Source organism: Gekko japonicus, unplaced genomic scaffold (genome assembly GCF_001447785.1).
Source record: "Gekko japonicus isolate JY-2015 unplaced genomic scaffold, Gekko_japonicus_V1.1 scaffold1715, whole genome shotgun sequence".
Lineage (NCBI taxonomy): Eukaryota > Metazoa > Chordata > Lepidosauria > Squamata > Gekkonidae > Gekko > Gekko japonicus.
Genome location: NW_015172058.1, coordinates 146,050 through 164,943, shown reverse-complemented (window position 1 = coordinate 164,943; position 18,894 = coordinate 146,050). Strand labels below are relative to the sequence as shown.

Here is an 18,894-nt window from a genome sequence, read left to right as displayed (position 1 = left end):
GCAGAAACTCATTAGGATTGGCTACAATTAGGGGTGTGTGGCCTAACATGCAAAAAGCCCTGGGTTTTGACAACAAACAAGGTAAAGAGAATAAGAAGCAAAAGGTGGGTGTGGCTGGATGACCACGCTTCTGCTGACATGGGGGTGTGGCCTAATATGCGAATGAGCTGTGCTGTCAGGGTGTGGCCTAATATGCTAATGAGTTCCTGCTGTTGGGTATGGCCTATTATGCTAATGAGTTCCTGCTGGGCTTTTTCTACAAAAAGAGCTCTGGAGATCGGGCTTCCTTGGGCTGTCCAGGTCAGGGCAGAGTTCACATCTGTTGACAGGAAAAAATGAAACATGCCAGACTTATCACTCAAAACCAGAAACCTGTTGTTTCTTTAAAAAAATAAGGAGTAAGCAAACACAGCAACAGCAGAGCGGTGGGAATGGCGGAGGCTGCTGGGATACACCGAGAGGAGAGAAGCCAATGAGGGAACAAAGGGACACCGATTATTGTCCATCGAGGTGAAGAGCAGATCCAAAGCCCTGTCGTCTCTCTGGCAATTGCAGCCACAAGAGTAGATCTGGATCCTTCATGCTGACACTCTCCAAAGCCTTGTCGCTGTGGAGAAGAGCTCCCTCAAGCACTCTGGGCCCTGCAGTGGCAATTCAGTGCCCTTTCTCCACAGGGCAATTAACCCCCATCTGCTTTTGCCACAATTTCAGATACAGGAAATAAAGGCATGCAACCCTCCCCACCTCGATAACGATCTCATCTTTGACAAACGAGACGTGTATCTGTAGGAACCGGCTTCATTTACCAATTAAACAGGGGGGATTTTCAGAGCCACGTCCCAACGATGGCTGCTCAGCTACCTGTTTGTGAACGATTTGGGTGAGGCTAGACGGACAGCGGAACCGCGGCCGAGGAACGGTTCTGCAGGGTGAGGAAGAGGAAGTTACACAGTGACAGCTTATGAAAGTGTCTTCCTGCCAATCGTGAGGCTAACAAGCCATCTCTCTCACTACAGAGACACCTCCAGTTCCTCCAGTGAATGTAGGATAAACACGGGCGTTTCCATAAAGTGTTTCCAACTGACAGCGCTCCAAGTATAAGCGAGAGCTTCCAACAGTGTCGAACAAGGGTCCGGGAAGCCAAGTTACCGGTCCATGTTGTTTTCATCAGGTTGGCTTTGAAAGCAAAGGCGTAGCAAAGTCTCACAGAAATCCAGCTCCTCCTTAGAAACAGAGAGAGAGACACAGAAAGTGAAGAAAAATCAGTTCCCTCCCAAGCCATTATACAACTTCAACTGGTTGTCAATACAGGTACATATATATTCACAGTAATTACAGTTTTCTATTCACAACACTATCTGAAGCAGGGGTCATTTCCTGCAGGAGCGCATAGGAGCGGAGCTCCGGCAGTAAAGAGCCCAGGAGGCGGGCACATGCAACAAGCCCCACCCCCTGCTCCCAGCAGCCCTCAGTCAGAGCAAGAAGCAGCCAGGTAAGTTGCAGAGCCCCTCCCACCGGCCCAAGACAATCCAGTGGCACCTTTAAGACCAAGTTTTATTCAGGTACAAGCTCTCCCTCCTCTGCGAGAACAGATCTGCACATCCCGTCCCCGCAATAGCTAGCAATCCAAAACAGTCCAGTGGAGCCTGAGCGGTGGGTGTTGCCTTCGTTCTGACACACTTCCGGTGATGTCAGGGGGTGTGGCATATGCAAATAGGTTATGCTAATGAGTTATGCTAATGAGCTCCTGCACCTCTTTTTCTATGAAATGACCCCTGATCTGAAGCATCTAAAAAATATACGCCTTCACAAGGATCTTTGGTCTCTGTACAGCTATCGTTTAGTAGCATTGTAAAGTCCTGGAGATTTGGTGGTGGAGTGTGAGGAGAGTAGGGTTTGGGGAAGGGAAGGCCTCAGCACTGCATACCACCACAGAGTACACCCTCCAAAGCAGCCATTTGCTCCAGGGGAGCTACTCTCTGAAGTCTGGAGAGCAGCTTTTAATCCCAGGAGATCTCCAGGCACCGCTTGGGGTTGGTAACACTAATCGCTACCCATTCTGCCTGATGACGAAGAGTTTTGTGTTAACTCTAAAGTTTGCGAGAGCCAGTTTGGTGTACTGATTAAGAGCGGCAGTACTCTAATCTGGAGAACCGGGTTTGATTCCCCAATCCTTCACTTGAAGCCAGCTGGGTGACCTTGGGTCAGTCACTGTTCTCTCAGCCCACAAAATAAACCTAGCTTGCCACAAAAAGAGCTAGAATTTCAGGCTGCCTGACAATCTTCGTATCTCCTGGCTACACTGCACCCACTGCCATACAATAATTAATTAGTTCTAAAATTTGCATGCTACTGCACCAAGACAAGCCATTGTGACCTCGCACTTAATGTAATCCCCTGTGTCTATACATCTCAGTAAGGCAGGCATATACTAGAGAGGCTTTCAATTGATGTTTGTAAATTAATCCCTTCCTAATCCCTGGTACTTTCATGGGACTACATTTGGGGTAGGGGAGGGAGACCACTTATTTGAAGTGCTTCCCATGTCTTAGGTACTTTGTTTGGGACCTGGCTTGGGTGGCATCTTAGCTTCCCACCAAGGATCCCACCCACATGCCTTATTCTACAGGTGGTCAAACCACTTTGAGGACTATACCACCTGACCGCACATTTCGATCTTCTCTAAACGCCCTCTGGTGGATAGCCTTCCTAGCTGTGCCAGCTGAACTTCTTCCAGAGAGGCATCAAAGTACAGACAACTTCTCACAAGGGAGATGCCTCGAGAAATTGATACGGTTTCTAAGAACACTGCACCCTTTTCAGAGAAGCTTGAACCTGGAGAGGGACCACGGCTCTTTAGTGGAGCATCTGCAGAAGATCTCAGGTCAATGTCTAGAATCTTCAGTTAGACGGATCATGAACACATGAAGCTGCCTTTTACTGAATCAGACCATCAAGATCAGTATTGTCTACTCAGGCTGGCGGCAGCAGCTCTCCAGGGTCTTGGAGGTGTTTCATATTACCAAGTACCTGATCCCTTTAACTGGAGATGCTGGGGATTGAACCAGGGACCTTCTGCATACCAAGCGGATGCTCTACCACTAAGCCACGGCCCCTCCTGATCACTTAACAGATCTTGTGAAAGACTTCACCTGAGATCCAAGAGCCACTGCCAGTCAGAGCCGACAGACAGTACTGGCCTTGGCAAACCAATGGTCTGACTCAGTATAAGGTGGCTTCAATGTGACCTGGGTTCTCAGCTGCAGAGAGCAGCGTTGGGAGTTATTCCTCCTGGAACCCCAACAAGGGCGATGCCTCGAGAAATTGATACGGCTTCTAAGAACACTGCGCCCTTTTCAGAGAAGCTTGAACCTGGAGAGGGACCACGGCTCTTTAGTGGAGCATCTGCAGGAGATCTCAGGTCAATGTCTAGAATCTTCAGTTAGAAGGATCATGAACACATGAAGCTGCCTTTTACTGAATCAGACCATCAAGATCAGTATTGTCTACTCGGGCTGGTGGCAGCAGCTCTCCAGGGTCTTAGAGGTGTTTCATATTACCAAGTACCTGATCCCTTTAACTGGAGATGCTGGGGATTGAACCGGGGACCTTCTGCATACCAAGCAGATGCTCTACCACTAAGCCACGCCCCCTCCTGATCACTTAACAGATCTTGTGAAAGACTTCACCTGAGATCCCAGAGCCACTGCCAGTCAGTGCAGACAGATAGTACTGGCCTTGGCAAACCAACGGTCTGACTCAGTATAAGGTGGCTTCATGTGACCTGGGTTCTCAGCTGCAGAGAGCAGCGTTGGGAGTTATTCCTCCTGGAACCCCAAATGTCTAGTTTTCTATGAGCAGGGAGGATTTCTGATCACACATGTAAACTGTCTAAGATTGTACAGTTAATCCAGAACAGAATCACACAATCACACTGACCATCCATTCACAACTATCCTTTGGCCCCTTGGGAGGTCCGCTCCGACATGCAGATCTGCATGGCCATAAAGTACAACTGGTTGAGCTTACAGTGTAACGTTCCCTTTCCCCAATCCAACCAATTATACCAAGGGATCACCAAAACACAACCCCTTCTGTTTGTTCTTTAAGCTACATCCAGTACCCGCAGGTGACACTGGGCCTCCAAAATGCCAAAGTATGGCTGTCTTCAACTTGGGTTTCTTCCTGAACCACGAGCAGGGCGGGCAGGCGGGCAGGGGGAGAGCTTTAAAATAGTGCGGCAAGACTGGCTCCCCGTTCCCTCCACTTACCACATTAGGCCAATTGCTTAATTGTCAAGTTTTCTGCAACCTAATTGCTACGTTCAGAAGAAAATTGTCACCACTAACAGCAGGGGTGGGAACTAATCCACCAACAGTAAATACAACAACAGCCACAGACAGAGAAGAGAAGGGAACGCATCCCCCACCCCAATAATTAAGAAAAAGCTTGGAGGGAGGACAGCATCAGAATGGCCATATGCCAAGAAATTAATAGCACAGAGAAGACTCCAACGCCAGTTCTAGCAGCCTATCATAAGGGATCTCTTAGGATAGAATAAGCTATTTATTTATTTATTTATTTTGGGTTTATATCCTGTCCTCCCCATAGACTGTAAACTAAATATGAGCAGTCAGTGTGATGCGGTGGCAAAAAAGGCAAATTCAGTCTTGGGTTGTAGTAAATGGGCCATAGCATCGAAATCACAGGAGGTCATAGCCCCTCTGTATACTGCCTTGGTCAGGCTGCACCTGGAGTACTGAGCGCAGTTCTGGAGGCCTCGCTTCAAAAAGGATGTGGACAAAATAGAAAGGGTGCAGAAGAGAGCGACGAGGATGATCAGGGGTCTGGAGACTGAGCCCTACGAGGAAAGGCTAAGGGCCTTCGGAATGTTTGGTTTGGAGAAAAGGAGACTGGGGGGGGGGACATGATTGCTCTCTTTAAATATTTGAAATGCTGTCATTTGGAGGAGGGCAAGGAGCTGTTCCAGTTGGCAGCAGAGGATAGGACCCGAAGCAACGGGTTTAAATTACATGCAGAAAGGTATCGGCTGGATATTAGGAAACACTTTTTCATGGTCAGAGTGGTTCAAAGGTGGAATCAGCTGCCTAGAGAGGTGGTTAGCCCCCCTTCACTGACAGCTTTGAAGAAGAGACTGGACGAATATTTGTCAGAGATGCTTTAGGCTGGTCCTGCATTGGGCCGGGGGTTGGACTAGATGGTCTGTATGGCCCCTTCCAACTCTATGATTCTATAAGCAGGCTCAGGGCATGTTCCAACAGTATAAAATACACTACGATTAAAACCAGATTAAAAACGCAATATAAATAACATAACTCCTAAGTGCCATTTAAACTCTAGTACGGAGCTGCGGTGGCTCAAGTGGTTAAGACGCTGAACTGCAGGCTGTGGAAGGTCAGTAGTTCAGCAGTTCGAGACCCGAGTTGCTGCATGACGGAGTGAGCTCCCGTCTCAAGTTCCAGCTCCTGCCAACCTAGCAGATCGAAAGCAAGAAATTGCAAGTAGATAAATAGGTACCACTTCGGTGGGAAGGTAACAGCGTTCCGTGCGCCTTGGCGTTTAGTCATGCCGGCCACATGACCACGGAAACGTCTTCAGACAGCGCTGGCTCTTCGGCTTGGAAACGGAGATGAGCACCGCAACCCTAGAGTCGGACTCAACTGGCTTTCGAGCAAGGGAACCTTTAGCTTTACTTTAGAGATCAAATACCTTAGTGGTTGATGGTATTAGAATTTAATATTTTTTTTTAAAGATCTTTAGGATTTTAAGATCTCAAAGATCCAGGCTACAGATGGAGGCCAGCCAAAGGAAGGGAATGCCCAATGCCTCAACCAAAAGCCCTGGGGAAGAGCTCCATCTTACAGGCCCTGCAGAATTGTCATAGATAACTTATTTTCTCAAGCAAAAGACAAATCCACTATGAGGGGAGGGAAAAGACCAGAGCCGCCCACAACCTGAATGTCCCCTCTAAACCTGAAAGCTGCCATTGGCCATGAAGCTCTGTGGCAGGGGTCCCCAACGTGGCGCCCACCAAGTTTTTAGAAAGTAGGAGGGGACACTGGGTTTTCACCCAGCTCATGTCAAGCCGGCTAGATGCCTGCAAAATAAAAGACAAATACTACCAGGTGAGGACTTCTTAGCTAGCTCAGTACATATACATTTTATGTGTATGCAAGAAACTATTTTTAAACAGTATGTTAATTGAAAAACACATCCTGTTGCACAGAGCTTCTGCCAGAAACAGTAAAGAGTTACTATCACACTTATGCACAACCTCACTCCCTGACATTTTCTAGTTGGCTCCACCTCCCACAGCAGCTGTTTCATGGTTGCACCCACCACCCTATGTCACAGCTCCAAACGTACCTGCAGGCTCAAAAATGCTCAATGCTCCCTCTAAGCTGTGAGTCTTGTGAGCAAAAATTCTACTTTGTGAGAAACTGGCATTAAAGCTGTGAGCAAGCGGTTTGGCTACTGCATAAATTAAAGCTGTGAGCAAGCGGCTTGGCTACTGCATAAAATTAGTTTGCTCTGGAGTCATGCTTCATGAGCTAAGACAATAATGTGTGAGCCGGAGGCAAAAAAACTGTGAGCTAGCTCACACTAACTCAGCTTAGAGGGAATACTGTGACTCTCTCTCTCTCTCTCTCTGAACAGAAGCCGATGTTGCTCCTATCTCCACCATCTCTATGTTGAAAACCTCAGGAACCGTGCACTGGCAATGAAAGCAGCCATCCTTTCAACAGGAATGTTGGAAGCACCATCAGGCACTGCAGAGAGACTGAAACCCCTTTACAGAAAACTGGTCCTCCATCCACAAGACGTTCCACCAGGTGGTGGGGATTCCATAAGCAAGGAAGCTCCTCCCCCATGACTGAGACTGTGTGCAACTGGCTCTCCTTTGGGGGGGGGGGTTACGGTTGCCAAGTCTGAATGGGACTCCCGGCTGGCAGCTGTAGCATGTGCGCTTTGCGCGAGCACCGCATACACATCACACCGGAAGTGACGTGATCACGCCGGAAGTGACGTGATCACGCTGGGGCGGGGCCACGACCATCCAAGGGAAAACCATAGAGTTTTCTGCCGCCGGCGGGGAATGGGCCTCTGGGGCGGGGGTTTCCCTGCCCCCCGGGGGGACTTGGGAAGCCTGGGAGGGGACAACTTTCAGAAGCTAAAGACTTTTCATTCTTAGCAGCCACCAAGAGGGTTGGTTTGAGGTGCTCTTGAGCAGTGAACAGCTCAAGACCTCTGCAACTCACTACCAGTTTGGCAACATCCAAACTCTGGAATTCCTTAAGAGGTAGATTAAAAATATCCTCAGTATTATTTAGAGCCCAGGAATTAACATAACAAACTTCCATGACCCTGCGTTATCCCACGGGTTCGATAATCAACAATCCGGGGTGGAATAGGGCTTTCCAGTGCCTGATTCTCTCTCTGTCTCTCTCACACACACAGGAGAATGAGGTGGCAAAACTGGAGATGGATCATACCACTTGAGGCTGCAGGAGGTGGATTCCCTTCTGAGTGTTCCTTCACATTAAACATAACCCCTGGTTTTCTATCAGCAGGGAGTTTTTTTAAACACAGGAGAGTATTCCAAAATGTGATCCTCCACCTGCAATCTGCAGTGGTGCCATCTATTCGACTGTGTCAATGTTTTTGCCACCTCATTCCCACCTGCACGTGTGAATTTCCACTTGCCCCCTTTAAAAAGAGCGAATCCCCTCTGTCAGAAAGGAAACATGGAGAAGGTCCCTACCCGAGCATGTGCCTCCCTTGCTTCTTACTTCATTCTTAACCACCACCCTACCAAAAATGAACCGAATTTGCTGAAAAATTGAAATCACAGGGGGTGGAGATGTTCCTTAGAGCAACAGAATTTGGGGTTGCCTGCTCTTAAAACTCAGTGGTTGTCCCAGAAGACATACAGCCCCTTTCCAGAAAGGGGAAAGGCTTCAGAGAGAGCCCGTTTCCGGCCTACCTGGAACTCCTCCTGCTCCTTCAGTTGCTGGCACCGCTCTTTTAGCAGCTCCTCAAGGGCCAGTTCTGGCTGTTGACACTCTTGGACCCCCTCAGGGAAATCTGTCACCAGGCTGAAGTTGGGGGCCACAGAGAAGAAAGGGAGATTAGACACAGGGCAGAAAGCTTTACCCCCATCAGCTGATCTCGTTTCCCTCTCCGCCCCTTTAATCACGGACTTCTGCAATTCTACATGTGCCAAATCAAGTATCTGCTGCAAAATCTAAATTCCTCAGAATATGAGCCTAGGTTGGGGGTTTTCAAGCAACGTCTATTCCTTGTGCTTGGCAACAGTTTTGAAAATGAGTAGTGTGTGAGCAACAGGCCCTAGAACCACTGACTTGGAATCTATGGACTTTTTTGGGGGGGGTTTGTATTTTTCATATGTGTGTGCGTGTGTGCACCTGGAAGTCAAGGTGACCTCTGATCACTGACCCCTACTGGGGCTCTGGAGGATATTCAAAGAGGTGGCTGAATAAAGCCTGCCCCCACCTCTCAACTGCTGGCATTCCAAGGAGGTCTCCCATCCAAGTACTTTCCAGAGTCGACGCTGCTTAGCTACCGAGATCTGACAAGATTGGGCTTGCCTGGGCTACCTAGGTCAGAGCGATTCTATGGACGTTCTTGTGCACCCTAGACAGACTCTGCTGTGGAACATGCTTTCTCTCCAGCTAACACCTCCGCTTGCACAGAGCAACAGTTTTCAACGAGCCCTTGCACGAGTGCTAGCGGAAGAAGCAGCATCCCCCATGACACAGCCTGTCTAGTGCATGCAGAACTCACCTTTTCTGGGCAAGGAGTGAGGGGTAATGCACCTTGTACTTCAAGGTCTGTTTCTACCAATGTGACCTTCTACATACACCTGAGGGCCAGGAGGCACTTCCCAAGTGCTAGATTTGACCCACAGCAAACCTATACCCTGTGGCAGTGAGTTCTGCAGGTGCGCCGCACATTGATGTACTTTCCTGAATCTACTGCTCAGCAAATTCACAGGGTGCCTCCCAGTTCTAGCATTTCAAATGAGGAACTTGCTTTGCCTCACCAGAGATACAGACTGGCTGCAAATCACTCTCTGCACCTCTTTGTCTCCTGTTATAAATCTGATCCTATCTCCGCCCCACCTCCCAATTCCTAAGAATGCCAATCCCAAGCACACATAAAGAATTAGATCCAGGGAACAGAGGACCATCACTGGCCACTAGCCAAGGTGATTCAAAGGAACCTCCGTCTACCGAAACAGCAAAGCTCTGAATCCCAGCGCTGGGAGGCATTAGCAGGGGCGGGCCTTGGCTTCTAGGCCCTGTTTGTTTGGCTCTCCAAGGCAACCGGCTGGCCACAGTGTGAGACAGGATGCTGGACTGGATGGACACTGGTCTGAGCCAGTTCTTTTAGGTTCCCACTTTCTGCAAACTATCCTTCACTTTCCATCCAAAGTCCCGACAGGGGCTGGCTCCCACTCCCCTCAATACCTGCACAAGGCTCCCAAGACGTGTTCGTGGAAAGTGCTGTGTTCAGTCCGGATCAGGGCCACCAGCTGCTGGACCATTCCCATCGAACAGAGTGTTTCTGGGGGAGGGAGAAGGGATGGACACTATAAGCCAAGAGAAAGGCAGGGGGCTCTTTATGGGGAGGCAGCAGCAACCCCACCACCTAGTAACAGAGCTGCGAGCACCTCCCTTCCTCTGGCACGGGTGCTTCTTAAACTGTGTCATTCGTTTCCCACCCCATTCACTCAATGTGGTTTGCGACAGCTTCTTCTGGTAAGAAAGGTCTCTGTTACATATGTGAGACTATAGCCCATCTCACAAACCAGAGATACATTTTCAAGGGGAAGTACATTTTTTTCCCCTAAGAACTGTTGGCTTCTACGTGTCATAACGTGGGACAAGAGAACCCAGGATCTGTGATGCTCAATGGGTGATTTTGGCCCAATCACTACAGAAGAAGAAGAGATTGGAAAGGTCACATCAGCAGGTGCAAGTGGAGGAGTGGGGAATCAAACCCGGTTCTCCCAGATTAGAGTCCATGCACTTAACCACTACACCAAACTGGTCGTGATCGGGATAAAATGGGCAGGAGACAGACCTGGGAACTACAAGTGTGAAAGAGAATGCAACACGCAGCCTGTACATCAATAAATCTTTGTTCTTGCAGCAAGAAGTCCCGAAGATTGAAGATTGGATTAAAAAATTATTATTTTCAGTTGAAATGGACAAACTGACAAGAAAGTTGAATAATATGGAAGCAGAAGATTTCTATAATGACTGGAAGGATCTAAAAGAATACTTAGAAAAGTATTGGGAAGTAAAAGACAATTTGTTTAGTTTTAATAATTATTAATCATAGAATGCTTGGGAGATAGGATAAGTTAAAAATTAGTTACTATATGCTCTTTTTCAAGGACAGCTGTGCCAGAGCTTGTGACTGACCCAGGGTCACACCAGCAGCTGCATGTGGAGGAGTGGGGAATCAAACCCGGTTCTCCCAGATTAGAGTCCACGCACTTAACCACTACACCAAACTGGTCGTAATCGGGATAAAACGGGCAGGGGGCAGACCTGGGAACAACAAGTGTGAAAGAGAATGCAACACACAGCCTGTGCATCAATAAATCTTTGTTCTTTTATTAAACCTCCTGTTTCAGTGACCTCTGTACTCTTCAGGCTCAATACAAAACTTAACTCACAGCGGCGTCCCCAAAGCCTTTACCTCTGCTGCCCTAAGAACATCTTGGGACTGAGGGGAAGGCTTGTACTGAACCAAGCAAGTTCCCCAGATTCATCAGAGAGGCCCTCAGCTTCAAGGAAGTCCTCTCCGTTTCAAGGAAGGGACTGTTAGAGGCACCAAGCCCCCCCCCCCCCCCCGCTTCTCACCTTTCTGTTCCGGGTGATCAATGAGAAGGTTCTGCAAAAGGAAGGCCGATTTCACTTTCAGCTTCTCCACATTGCTCTGCATGGCCCTCATAAGAACAGAGAACCCGTCAAGGCGCAGGAACTGCAGCAGACCAGCTTCCTGAGCTCTCACCAAGCCTGGCAGCACAGAAGAAGAGTTGGGTTTTTATACCTGCTTTCCTCTACCCTAAGGAGTCTCAAGGCAACTATCAATCGCCTTGCCTCCCTATCCCCACAACAGGCACCTTGGGAGGTAGTTAGGGGGGAGAGCGTTCCGAGAGAACTGTGACTGGCCCAAGGTCACCCAGCTGGCTTCATCTGGAGGAGGAGTGGAGAACCAAACCCGGTTCTCCAGATTGGAGTCTGCTGCTCTTCGCACTCGGCAGAGGAAAGAGGATCAGCAAACAAATGCCGTTTACATTCATGCCCCACTTCAGTAACAGACTCACTGGGTAACCTTTGTCACTGAATGCATTGAATGTGGTTCTCACACACACACACACACACACACACACCCGATGGACACAGCTTCTGGTTGCGCCAAGAAGTGAATGACCTGGGATAACGGACCCATGAGTTGTGTTATGCACAAGATCAGAACAAGGTCTACAGCTTCCCAGCATAACCCTCCACAGGCCAAAAGGACTCCTTTTTTTGTTTTTTTGCCATCAAATTGCAGCCTCCTGGTGACCCCAAATGGGGTTTTCAAGGCAAGAGGCGTTCAGAGGCGGCTTGCCACTGCCTGCCTCTGCAGAGCAACCCTGGACTTCCTTGATGGTCTCCCATCCAAATTCTAACCAGGGCTGGCCCATCTTAGCTCCTGAGATCTGACAAGATCGGGGGAGCCTGGGCCATTCAGATCAGGGGCCCAAAGAACTAAACGGGGGGGAATTGTAAAAAGCCAAGCGTTTTGCAATGCCACAAAAGCTCAGTGCATAACGATGGAAAAGACGACTGTGCCACAGTTGTTGCTTTCCCCGAGATTATGCCCACTGATGCAACCAGGACATCCGGGTTTGAATCACCTCTCTGCCATGGAAGCTCACTAGGTGATCTCAGGCCACTCACACACTCCCCATCTTGCCAGCCTCACAGGGTTGTTGTTGCAAAGTTAAAATGGAGAAGTGGAGAACACTATTGTAAGCTGTCTTGGGTCCCCACTGGGGAGAAAAGCAGGGTACAAACCACGGGTCGTTTCGTAGAAAAAGAGCTAGGGGAACTCATTAGCATAACTCATTAGCATATGCCACACCCCCTGACATCACTGGAAGTGTGTCATAAGGCCACACCCCCTGACATCACCGGAAGTGTGTCATAAGACCACACACCCCGCCCCCAATGGTCCCAGCCGGGAGGAGGAGAGCAGGGGAGTTGTTCCCAGACTCACAGGAGATAGCGAAGAGCGCTTTGATTCGGACGGCCTCGCTGGGATCGTGGTCCAGTAGCCGCAAGAGCTTCCTCATGCAGCCCAGTGCCAAAGCTTGTTCCTGCACCTTGGGCACATTTTGGGCACAGGTGCCCACCAGGTGGGCCGCTCGCCAGCGCAGCTCCTCCTCCTCGTGCTCCAAATAGCGGTGGGCCAGAAGCCGCATGCCCTCCAGTTTACAGAAATCTAGATGAGAGCAAAAAAGTGGGAGAGGTTGCAGAGGAGAATCACACAATGTTGCTGGGTCGGTAGTATTTGCAGAATACAACACAAGCTGTGGTGTTTGTTCTCCGGATCATTTCACCATAGCCCACAGGGAGCAATTCACCATACATACAGTCCCGAGATTTCCTCTCCCTTCCCCTCACACATGCGCATGTGTCCCCTGGGTGTCAGGGACTTCCCAAGTCAGGTGCAACACAGCAGGTGGTAGTGAAACACACCCAGATTTGAGTTGATGGGTTTACAGAAATCTAGATGAGAGCAAAAAAAGTGGCAGAGGTTGCAGAGGAGAATCACACAACGTTGCTGGGTCGGTAGTATTTGCAGAATACAACACAAGCTGGGGTGTTCGTTCTCTGGGTCATTTCACCATAGCCCACAGGGAGCCATTCACCATACATACAGTCCCGAGATTCCCTCTCCCTTCCCCTCACACATGCGGATGTGTCCCCTGGGTGTCAGGAACTTCCCAAGTCAGGTGCAACACAGCAGGTGGTAGTGAAGCACACCCAATCAGATTTGAGTTGATGACTTTTGCTGATGTTCAGGATCTCTGCTGGAGGTCGTGGCATCAGAATTGTGGATTATAAATGTCTCAGGACAGGCACTGGTCTGTTTCCCTCCCATCACTGTGCAAAGCTCCGCACACGCGGCTGTCACTATATAAATGATACTCGTGCATTCTGAAACCATGTTCCTCTCCCCAAAGAGGTAGAGTGTCTTCACCCCGGAAGGCTTTATGAAACTCCAAACAGCAAATTAAATAAAGTCACCCATTACTGCCGCTGTGAATAGTTACTGCATTTAATCTTGCTCGCAGTTGCTCTGCGCAGAACTGTTACAGACTGAGCCTCTTGATAAGAACATCAGAAGAATCAGAACTCTGGTCCATCTAGGCCAGCATCCTGTTTCACATTGGCCAACCCGAACAGGGCTTAGAGGGAAAGGCCTTCACCTGATGCTGCCTCCACGCATTGGCCTTTAGAGGCCTGCAGCCTCTGGATAATGAAGTTCGCTTTGGTTAGCCTGGAAAAGGAGGTTCTCTTTAGTCACCTGACCTACTAGCTGTTGATTGAAGGCCATCTATATTGGCCATCACTACGTCCTCTTCTAGTGAACTGCACAATTTAATGATTCACTGACTTCCTTTTGCTCATCCTGAATCGACTGCCCATCGACATCACTGTGGGCCCCAAGTTCTTGTATTATGGGACAAGGAGAAAAAGTTCTTACTACCCACTTTCCCCACCCTTGTATAATGTTATAAACCTCCATCCTCTCCCCCCTTGGTTGTCTTTTTTTTTTTTAACTGAGAAACAAGAGCCTCTTTAGCTTTTCTTCATCGGACAGGTGCACCATTGCCTTGGCTGACCACTTGATCCAAGGTGGTCTCCAATTTGTCCAGGTGCCTGAATTCAGCATCCCAGCAAAATGAAGCTTCATTAAAACAGGAAGGGTTCAATCAAGCTGTGCATGTGGTGGAGGAAGCAGAGCGCATGTGCCCAGAAAACAAGCCATGGTTGGGAACGACGCTAATAAACCTGTTTGTAGATTCAGGTGGGTAGCTGTGTTGGTCTGAAGCAACAGAACAAAGTTTGAGTCCCGTGGCACCTTTAAGACCAACAAAGTTTAATTCTGGGTATAAGCTTTCGTGAGCATGTACACTTCTTTTTGTGTGCATGCACATGAAAACTTATACTCAGGTAAACTTTGTTGGTCTTAAAGGTGCCACGGGACTCAAACCACTGTTTAATTAGAGTTTGCAGTGATGTCTGAAAGCGGCCATAATGTTTACAACACACCTGTGAAATCTAATCAATCTGCCAACAGAGGATCACTTTTCACACACTTCATGAGGTCAGCTCTATACCTCAAAGGTATGCCACAATAGTGTTAAAGAGGCCACAAGGTCTGTGTGTGTTGCGTTTGTAAACTGAAAGCCTGCTGCCATTCTTGAAATACACAGCTGAGCATAGCCTAGACCAATCTGGAAGATACTTTAACGCTTAAAGAGTTTGAAAAAAACCTTTGCACTTCGTCTGTTTTGTCCTACTCCAAATAGACTTTAAAGACTCTCCACTTCTTTGAATTCTTCAGGGATTTTTAACACAAGACGTGTTTTCAATCCACTTTCCGATTTCTCCATCTCTGCAGACCCTCTGCTTGGTAATCCTTCAACCCTCAGCTACCCATCATGCTCTTCGCACACTCTCCTGCACGTGCAGGGACACAGACAAAAACGAGGGAATCGCCATACCCGCAGCATTATCCAGGTTTTCACACAACTCTGCCAGAAGATCCAACGCTTCCTCTCTGTTTGCCCGGTCTGAATGGGCGTCCTCCAAACTCTCCTGGCTTCCCGTTCCAGGCGTTGTTGCCTCCAACACCCGCAAACACTCCTTCATCTGTTCTATCTCGTCCACTTGGCCCCGAAACGCCTCCACCATCGCCTCCTGCAGCCACTGCCTCCGCTGGGGAATCAACCAATGGCGGGGGGAAGGGGGAGGGAGAAACATAGATCAGAAAACCCTCACACACAAGACCCTCCTCTTCCCGCCAAGAGCCCATACTCCTTTCAGAAATACCCATGTGTCTGGCCATCCCCTGTCATTTTTGACCAAAGTCTTGACCTAAAGGACCCAGAAGTCCTGCTCCCCAGAATCTTCCACCCTAGCACCAGCCTGTGAAAAGAAGCGAAGTTTGATCGATCTTCAGGTTCCACAGCCGCTCCGAATTTAGGTACGTTTGCTGGCATTTGTTACAGGCTTCATTCCTGTACCGACAACAGCAGTTTGCCATGCAGACATCAGCTGGTAAGAGCAAGATTAGAGTCCAGTAGCACTTTAGAGACCAACAAGATTTTCAAAGGTAGAAGTTTTCAAGAGTCATTGCTCCCTTGTTGTTGGTATCTAAGGCGCTACTGGACTTGAATCACGCTCTTCTATTGCAGCCCCCAGGGCCGGCTCACCCACTAGGCGAACTAGGCATTTACCTAGAGCGCCGGGCCCTGGACGGGGCGCCAAGCTGTGCCTCCCCCCCTCCTCCCCCCCTTTGGTGGCGGCGGGAGGGAGGAGGCGGTGGTGGCAGCAGCAAAAGGGTGGCTGGCTCCAGAGGGCTCCAGGTCTCCAGGCCCCACCGGGAGGTTGGCATCTGCGCCATAAGGCAGCCTCGCCTAGGGTGCAGAAACACCTCGAGCCGGCCCTGGCAGCCCCATATGCCCACCCACCTGAAATTAGCTGGTAAGAATGCTTATCCAAAGGCACGAGATTGTAAGTAATGGTAACACAGGAAGTACACGGGGGGGCACCGCTGAACATGTCTCTATTTGCACTTGACTGTTTTGTATCGCCATCGATATTAATGCTTTTAAATGATGTATTTGTAATTTTATAAGATGTATATTGTTTTATTAGTTTTATGGGAGCCGCCCTGAGCCCCCCTCGGTGGGGAGGGCAGGGTAATACTCAAAGCAATAAATAAACAAACACAAGTGTCGTGTTTGCTTGTTTTTTAAAAAAATGTACATTAAGGCCCTGGGAATCTTTGCCTGCTGATTTCTACATATACACCTGTTCAAGGCACAGGAGAAATCTAAACTGTTGCTTTTCTCCCCCCCTTAACCATTTAGCAATCCCAACGGATTTGTGCACCCTTTGGGAACACAAGGGAACACAGATCTTTGCTGTGTTATTTTTATTTTATTTATTTAGACTTATACTGGCTCAGGGCGGCTTACAACAGAATAAAACACACAGACAAATTTAAATCATCCTAAAAACAGATAAAACATTTCAACATTCTAAACATTTTAAAGTGCTTTATGCGCACTAAAGCTTATGTGCTTTATGTGCACTAAAGCTTATGAAGCTTTGACGGATCAAGAAGCACTATTTATATTTACATGCACACACACCTCACATCAGGCCCATCGCTACAGTGGGGCATTTGGGACCCCGCCCCCTTAATTAAAAGCCCTGCCCCACAAACAGCCTTGAAGGGAAGGGCTAGAAACAGGCTAGGAGCCTTCCCCTTTAAAGATAGACATTCAGATTAATTTAATTAACTGTAATTGCACCCGTAAAAATTTAAATGCTCCCAAACAAAAAAAAAATCCTGGCTACGGGCCCGCCTCACATGGCTAAAAATCTGGCGAACCTTCAATAGGAATGGTAACAATCCCAGATGGATTTTGTGAATGAGACACACACCAGCAAACGTATAGTGCCCAAAAATGCAGTACTTATTGCTTGCTTAGATAGCTCTGAAGAACAGAAGAAACATATTTATTCTCAAAGAGCTGCAACAGTCTATCTGGGATTGCCAGCATTCCTGTGTGACAGCCACCATTCACGGTGATGTTGGTCTGGTCTATGCGTTCAGCAGAATGAGGCATGAGGTGCCTGCAGGCTTACCAAGTACTTACCTTGAATCGGCAGGGGACACATACGTCTTGTCAGGATAATTCCCGCACGGAAAACAAACACACCACATCATGCCATCGCCCAGACATGATGTCAGCACGCTGGGCACGTAGCTGGGCGACACTCTGGCAATGGAGCTGGAAACTCGATGGTACCATCGAGTTTCCAGCTCCATTGCCAGAGCATCGCCCAGCTACGTGCCCAGTGTGCTGGCATCACATCTGGGCGATGGCATGGTGCGGCGGGGATGTGTTCCACCGAGGGATGTTCCGGCCGGGAACCATGTGTCCCCCGCCGATTCGAAGGTAGGTACTTGGTAACCCTAGGTGCCTGAGCCAACAGTACAATTCCAGACCGCAGGCAGGAGAGAGGCCATGCCTGAATACTCCTGCAATTAAAACAAAAACTAACACAGTGGGGAGAACAGTTTTAGAGCAGGCTGCACCCTGTGGGACTTGCTTTCCATTTGCAGGGAACTTTGTAAACACAGGAAAGCATTAAAAAAAAAAGCCGAGGACTTTTTTGCAGACTGGAAAGATTTCAAGGAATACTTGGAAAAAAACTGGGATGTAAGGGACGGTTTATTTAGCTTTGACAATTATTGAAGGCAATAGATAATAAAAATAGAGTAGGATGTATTACTCAAATAGAGAAAGATAAGTTACCTATAGATATGTGTAATCAATTAGAGAAAGTGTGGAGGAAGAAGACCTAAGAATTGAACAGGAGGTTGGAGCACTGTGGGAAGCCGCACGGGGGGATGGGGGGGGGGGGGGTGGAGGGTATGATGGATTAGGGTTAAAGTTGTGATATATATTTGACTATGTTTTTAATATCCTAATAAAAATGGTGTTTTGTTTTTTTTAAAGGAAAGCATTAAAAAGAAATGCAGCTCCATCTCTCGCTACTGGAGAGCTGAAGACACTGGGGATTTAAATTTGGAACATTCTACACGCACTGGATTTGTTCCACAGCCTGTGCCCAAACTTTAGCTTTAACTAACTGGTGCCCCCATGTGCTTGACGACAAGAAAACAGGAGTCTCAGATGCACGTCTTCACATATGTATGCACCCGACCTAGATATAACCGTTTGATCTTGCTTCCTCTCCCTCTGAATGGAGCTGTGTACCTCATTGGACATGGGCTCCAGCGGGGCGGACTCAGCATTCCCTGCCATGACTGCCATCTGCAGCAAGCCCTGAAGGTTTTGGGGAGGCTCACGGGGAGGCTGGTTCCCACCGGCGCCCCCTTCAGCCATGGCTGGGGTCTGCAGTTTCCGTCAGGAGACAACTCACGGCTCTTTCAAGGAAAACAAAGAAAGGGGATGAACAATCACAGAGAACCTCAAAATCTCCCCCAAGTTAACCCATCCACCAGAGAACCAAGGTGCTCTGGCTCCAGGTTCAAGATTACACACACTGCTACCAAGAGGATCTAAAAGGCTTGCCCTCTAACTTTCTACATTCAAGAGAACCCATAAATTCTGGCTACCTCTCTCCTACTGCCTGCCAACCACCCATGCCTACCAGAGCCCTCTCTGGGCCACTTGGTGTTCAGCGGAGGGCCTTACCAAAGGCTTTGGAGATCTTTTCCCCTGCCACAATCACCTCGAGTGAGCCAGGCAATTTCTTCCCGCCTCTCCTAGGCCCAATATAAAACATAGGTTTGACAACAGCTCCAAGTGGGACCTGGGGATCCCCCAGAATTACAGCTCATCTCCAGACTACAGAGATCAGTTCCCCTGGAGAAAATGGACGCTTTGGAGGATGGGTTCTATGGCACTGGGCCCCACTGAGGTCCCCGTCCTCCCCAGGCTCCACCCCCAAATCTCCAGGTACAGCCTCCCATCCCCTGCCAGTGCGGGGGGGGGGGGCATGGGAACCCTAATAA

At 48.7% G+C, this 18,894-nt stretch overlaps 1 protein-coding gene across 3 annotated transcripts in view; it reads right to left on the bottom strand.

The window, feature by feature from the left end:
* Positions 1-327: 327 nt before the first annotated feature.
* Positions 328-18,894, bottom strand: part of HSPBP1 (HSPA (heat shock 70kDa) binding protein, cytoplasmic cochaperone 1) — a 19,698-nt gene continuing 1,131 nt past the window's right edge. The window contains exons 2-9 of one of the 3 annotated variants that reach the window (XM_015420769.1): positions 18,575-18,645; positions 18,134-18,303; positions 14,840-15,053; positions 12,322-12,546; positions 10,917-11,072; positions 9,513-9,609; positions 8,006-8,117; positions 328-1,223 (exon numbers count right to left, since the gene is read on the bottom strand). In XM_015420769.1, coding sequence (XP_015276255.1) covers positions 1,146-1,223; positions 8,006-8,117; positions 9,513-9,609; positions 10,917-11,072; positions 12,322-12,546; positions 14,840-15,053; positions 18,134-18,262 — 1,011 coding nt within the window. In that variant the 5' untranslated portion in view covers positions 18,263-18,303; positions 18,575-18,645 and the 3' untranslated portion in view covers positions 328-1,145. The remainder of the gene's footprint in view (positions 1,224-8,005; positions 8,118-9,512; positions 9,610-10,916; positions 11,073-12,321; positions 12,547-14,839; positions 15,054-18,133; positions 18,304-18,574; positions 18,646-18,894) is intronic. The other 2 variants (XM_015420768.1, XM_015420771.1) reach the window with 2 other exon arrangements.